The 6,388-nt window shown below is 30.7% G+C and overlaps 1 protein-coding gene across 1 annotated transcript; it reads right to left on the bottom strand.

Moving 5' to 3' along the window:
- Nucleotides 1-1,481: 1,481 nt before the first annotated feature.
- On the bottom strand, nucleotides 1,482-6,310 carry Stam (signal transducing adaptor molecule). Its single transcript, XM_015509163.2, has 2 exons — nucleotides 6,003-6,310; nucleotides 1,482-3,471 (listed from the first exon to the last, which is right to left on the bottom strand). Exon 2 carries the CDS (start codon nucleotides 3,456-3,458, stop codon nucleotides 2,016-2,018), a length of 1,443 nt encoding a protein of 480 aa, XP_015364649.1. The 5' UTR covers nucleotides 3,459-3,471; nucleotides 6,003-6,310; the 3' UTR covers nucleotides 1,482-2,015.
- Nucleotides 6,311-6,388: the final 78 nt, after the last annotated feature.

Genomic DNA, 6,388 nt, shown 5'->3' with positions numbered 1-6,388 from the left:
CAATTTTATCGAACAGACTCTTATTTCTACGTTTTTTTGTTGGGAGATGAAACAGACCCGGTAGTTTTGTATTTGGAAATTGTAGTACAAACAGAATTACAGCCAATACCCAACGTTCAAGAAATTTCATTCATTAACTCTTTGTACGGCATATTTGGGTTTTTCGATTTTAAATCCTTATACAAATTAACGATCATGGTTTTTTGACAACTCATTATCCGCTAAAATATTATATTTTTTTTTAAATGTCATAATTATTGTAAATTTTAAATGTTAGGTGTGCAACGATTATTTTTTTTTAAATAATCATTTGCGTATTGATTAATCAATTATTCGATTATATTTTAAAATTAATCGACTGTCTATAATTTTATAATCGCATTTCACGATTGCAAAAACGATTGATAATTTATTTGGAAAAATTTCCTTTCAAAAGTAAAAAATTATAATATTATTCATTATATTTTAATACGACGGATACAAGTGGCAAACGTCAAAGAAACAATTAATAAAATGAAAATTTATAATATTTTACTCTCTTTTCCTTGAAAATTCCTTCTTTTTTGAGAAATAGTATCGTCCATGTTTTCCATTTCAAGAACATCATCCGAATGAGCACTCATTGTAGATTATTAGCGTTAAAAATGTAAGAAAAACGATAAAAACAATTGGTGTTTTCGTGGAGACAATAATGACAGAGGAACTTCGGAGCTGGGTGTCGATGTAGAGACCGGAGCACAAATGCGAAGATACGTGAAATGTACAGCAGCATAATATGTCGACGCACATCCAGCTGAAGCAGCGGTTCGCATTAAGGGACACATCCCAGATTAGGTAACTCGCCATTATATGAGTATACCCACATTCCTGGACAAATTATTATTTACAGGCGACGCATGACGCACGCACGCACAGGACAGACCACCGTGGCCTTGGTCACGTGATCGATGCTTGTAGGCTGAGACTGACCGCCGCCGGACGAAAACTGGTCGCCGCAGAATAATGATCTCATTTTAAATAGTTATATAATATAAGAAATATTAAGGAATTTTGATATTTAATAGTCGATAATCACTGATTCATACTGATAAATAATAGTAGTAGGAAAATATTAAGTAAAATAAAAAAATTGGTTTTTGATAGTCAAGCAAATGAATGGAGAAAATCGCATAATGATGAACTCCAAATGCAATTTCAGAGACAAGATAAAGTTAAGATCTCAAAAATAAGACTCATGTAGGGGTCATGCCTGTTGTAAGCAAAGATCTCTAGTTAGGCAGCTAATAGTGGAAGAGCCTATAGGAAAAAGACCTTTAGGGGGAGCGGAGACCCAGGTTAAGGTAGAAAGACTGTGAAAAAAGATATAAAAACTATAGGACCAGGAATCAAATGGAGAGAAGCTGCAGAGGACAAGGACAGATGGCAATATTTATATTCAGCAGCATGATCTTAAAGGCTAAAACCAAAAAAAAGAAGATATGTTCAGATATAAAAAAATATATGTATATTATGTACACAAGTAAATTTAATATTTATATTGAATCATATTTTTTTTTTGAATGCTAATAGTCTTTACTTCAGCCATATTATATGTTTAGGCATAAATAAATATTCAAAGTATTTCACAACAGGATAAGAAGATATTCATAAAATCTGAGGTCACAATACATTATTTTCATATTTCTTACTTAAGTATGATAGGTGTGATGAAATGAAAACACTCCTGTTGTTGGCCTTTAAATAATAGTGTATAATGTGTATATATTATACATATTTTGTTGTTTTAACATTTAATTACCTACATAAAATAAAAGATACAATGTATATTTGTGAACCATTGTTCTCTTTAAGTATTATAAATATTATATAAAATATATAAAAGAAAAAAAAAATTATAACAACGAGCAATTGTATTATACTTTATTTGTGTACGTAATGTGTTTATTTTTGTTGTATGCTACTAAAATAATATGCAAAAGCGAGGCTCAATAACATTTGTATAAAGATAATTTAGATTACTGTTGTGAAGGTGGTTGAGGTTGAGGTACGTAATTCATGACTTGTGGTAATGATTCGGATTGTACGCTGTGACCTGAACCATACACTTGATTGTAATTGGGAATGTTCTGCATATTGGGCATTTGATATGATGGCTGATCGTGTATCTGGCCTCCAATATTTGGTCTTGGCATCATGTGACTGGGATTAACAGGATACTGTGATCCAGGCATATAATGTTCAACTGGCAAAGGCGCGTAGTTAGCCATCATACCATTATACATCTGCATGTGTTGTGGGTGTATCATATGTTGTGGTGACATAGTGGGAGGTTGTATAGTTTCAGTTTGTGGTTTGGGTGTATAGCCTGTCACTGGGTCTTTCATAAATATGTTATACAATTTTACCGCTTCTAATAGTTCTGTACACAACTGAGTGAGTTGGGAATGTTTTTTGTCGAGCTGTTCAAGTTGAGCTTCTATCAACGGACCCATAGCGTTTGCTTGTGCTTCCAATATGGACATTTCTTCAGTATCTGTACTGTCATCTTCTGGATTTGCTTCTCGCAATAGCTGAAGCAAACAATCAATTTTATTCTCATCGATTTCAACAGACTTATAATCTTCAGCAGAATGTTTGACCTTTGATTTCTTTGAATTGACTTCTTCTGATGTGTCCTTTGGATTCGATAAATCTGTGGTCACAAAATTTGCTGGGAAAAGACCTTCAGGATGCTTGTCAGTAAATCCTTTCCACCAATTAGGATCGGAAGAATCAAGAACGTAGATTATGTCTCCAGCAGAAAATGACAATTCGTTGTCTTCGGCTGCCTCAAAATCATACAGAGCTTTTACTTTTTTTAAATATGCTCTCCGATCTGTTTCACCTGTTGTTTTTTTCTGTGCAGAGCGTTCATTTTCTAGCAAACTAAGTTCAATAGCTTTGGCTATATCATCTACTTCTTGTAATGATACCAAATCTTTTGATTTAGCACTTTTTGATTGGTTAACTTCTGAAGACAATGAAAAGTCTACACCTTCTTGTTTTAATTTAGTATATAAAGATGGTATAAGATTCAACTGTGGATCATTTTTAAATTCATTTTCTGCCCATTTTTTTAATAGTAATTTTAATCTATCTGAAACTTTATGAGGTAAATTTTTAGCTAATAATTTGCGGTATTCCTGTTCAAAATGTCTGGAAGCCACTTCGAGTAAGAAATTCTTTCCACAATTGTTAACACAGGCGTCGAAAAGTGTAATGGCCTGAAGTACAACATGTGGATCTTGGTTATTAAGTCTTTTTATTATTGACTTAAGGCAGTCTTTGGAATTAACTGAAGAGGCTCCCACTTTATCACATATTTCCATTATTAAAGCCCAATCTTCAGTTGTGCTAGTACCACTTGTTGCCTTTTCAACATCAGCATCAAATGAAGACGACAACAGAAAGGATCCCATGTTGAGTATCACACTAAAATAAATTAATACAACAATTAATATGTATTTTGCCTAGATGCCACCATTACAATGTTTATTTTAGGCCAATAATTTTAAGGTTAAAATAAGCTCTTACAGTAGCAAGAAACTTATTATGATGAAAATAATTTAAAAACATGAATAAAAAAAATAGGTGCATGAAACATTGTTTGTTAACCACTCGATAACAGTGGAGGATAGACCCACCGGGAATTGGGGATTTTCCCGGTAGGCCCTATCCTGTGTTTATGTGCGTGTCACTGTTTTCGGCCAAAATATACCCTTCCCTTTTCAGCCAGGGCCACTTTTCAGCCAACACTTACCCTACTCTTTTCGGCCAAAACTTTACGTTTACTTTTCGGCCACTGTTCCTTTTCGACCAGCACAGTTTTCTTTAAAATTTACAATTTTAAAAACTTATGAGTTATGATTGTATCAAAAAATATTACATAATACTTTGAGAAAAAATAGTGAAATAAATAATAAATAAATAAAATAAAATGTTATAATATAATACATTGGTAGAATAAAAATATAATAATAATTAAATATAGGTACAATAAATTGAATAAAAATGTTGAAATATAGTACATTAGTCGAATAAAAATATAATAATAATTAAATATGCATCTAATTTTCATTTAACAAAATAAATGTAATAATATGTTCAGTTGTTAAAATAGTAAACTTTAAAGAAAACTGTGATGGCGGAAAAGTAAATGGTAAGTTTTGGTCAAAAAGTGAGACTGGCCGAAAAGGGGGCCGCCCATCGATGCATGGAGCCCTAGGACCTTTTATCAAGCACTGAACCTTGTGCAATGAAAATTGAAAATAATTTTAATAAAGTTGACTAATTTAATATTTTTAACCACTCTACCGCAGAAAAAAAAAATATATTGATTATGGAATCATTTAGCTAGAAATAATATTTATTTTTGTACCCTGTATCAGCTGTACCATTGGAAATATTGAGATTCATTTATTGATTAGAGTTAGGTATAGAAAATATTATTGTTTAAATATGGTTTAATTATGGTTTAATATTGGTAGATTATAGCTGTACTGTAGTATAATGTACCAATGCAGTCGTTATCGCTCGTGTCTTATTTTTTGGGGGTTTTATTCAATTACTTCCAGCTAAAAAATTATAAACTTATTCGCCACTACTCAATAACAACCTATAATTATTGAAAAACTGTAAATAGAATATTACCCTAAACTCAAGAAGTATATTATATGCAAAATGTGGTCCCAGTTGATTGGTTCAAGGATTGTCTACTAATCACATACATTAATTTTTATATATTATATGGATTAAAAATATGCAATTTATATGTATATTTTATTTTTAAATATAATTTAGATAAAAACTAAATATGTAATTAAACTAGCACTGAGCATTATTTTGACCAATACGAATTACAGATTACAATTTTTTAATTCAAATTTTGGATCAATCCGTTTTATCCAGATTCACGGATTCGACCTGTTGATCCGGAATTTCGGGTTCAATTTATTGATTTGGATTTTTTAGTAAAATACATATTTTGTGAGTAGGCAGTTAAAGAATTATAAATGCTTAATAATCAAGATTTATATCATGTAACTTTTGTTTCGATCCGGATCGGTAATCTGAATATGAATTGATCTGAATTTGGTGTTCAGCACTAAAATAAACTAATATGTTTAATATTAAACAAGTACCTATAGGTAGTATAATAATGATTTAGTAGGTGATAAGTTAATTATAAATCTAATTAATCTTCCACTTTAATTTCCTTAGCTCTATTAATAGTGAGCAATAAGGATATTGAAATACTATATTATTGATATTTACTACAATAAATTTGGAATTGTTTGTGATTTAAATTTTACATGAAATAAATTACAAATTTGAAAATCATTCAGGTTAAAAGTGAGAATGAGTATACTTATACAATCACTGTTTTTACATTAGAAATTATTCATAAATGATATGAAAAATCTTAGAAGTTAAAACTATATAAAGAAAATCAGCACCTTGGAATTTTTTTTCTGCTTAACGCCCTGCATTTATTGCAATAAAAAACAATAGGGATAATGAAAATGCATGTATATATGTATTGTAGTTAATACATCTTATAAAAATAAATTTCATTGTTAAGTTAGGAGTTTGAAAATGCTATGAAAGTCCAAAATAGAAAATTTAAAGATCCATTTAAACAAATACTTAACCAGTGGAATTCTGACTGTAAAATTTCACTAACCATTGATTAGCTGTTAACGTACAATAAGGGCTAGTTGTACCATTTACGGTTAAACTTTGGTTATGCTTAATCAGCTGATAACCGTGCAAATTTGGCCGATTAAACTCCAGTTAACTTTAATTGGAAATGGTACAACTAGCCCTTAACCGGTAATTGTAAGAACAAGCTAAAGTAAATAGTAAGTACTTGATTGGTCATTGTCTACAAAATTGTAGTTACGACGAATTGGTTTATTTTTTTTTTGAGGTGATTAAATCTTCTACCTTAAAGTTCTACTTACATAATATAAATTCCTTGAAGGATCTCAAACAGCCAAGTCCCCGTGGCCTATTGTCAATTGACAGTTACTTGAAAACGAACTGATTGCGATACTTCCTTTGCCGAAAATAATATGCCGAATGAGCAACACGGATTCGTAGATGCTCTTATGAATGTTGCAATTTCTATTAGTTCAAAGAGCAGTATGAAATATTACTGTTTAGCGATGTTTTATAATTATATGGTACTTAATTATTAATTAATGTTAACAACAACTAACAAGATTACATTGACAAAGGCGAGGCCAAATTACTATTATGAGTTATGACTTATGAGTATTATTATGAATTTCATTTATCGATACAATGATAACAACAATCATCTGATTACACATCATATGAGGTAATA

The sequence above is a fragment of the Diuraphis noxia genome, unplaced genomic scaffold, assembly GCF_037042655.1.
Source record: "Diuraphis noxia isolate RWA-SAM2 unplaced genomic scaffold, SU_Dnox_SAM2 contig0002, whole genome shotgun sequence".
In the NCBI taxonomy this organism is placed as follows: domain Eukaryota; kingdom Metazoa; phylum Arthropoda; class Insecta; order Hemiptera; family Aphididae; genus Diuraphis; species Diuraphis noxia.
Note: the sequence above shows the minus strand (reverse complement) of the source record. Positions and strands in the feature narration are given on the sequence as shown.

Bases quoted from the DNA above. Each gene is read 5' to 3' on its own strand.
- Stam (XM_015509163.2), bottom strand. From the start codon at position 3,458: ATGGGATCCTTTCTGTTGTCGTCTTCATTTGATGCTGATGTTGAAAAG.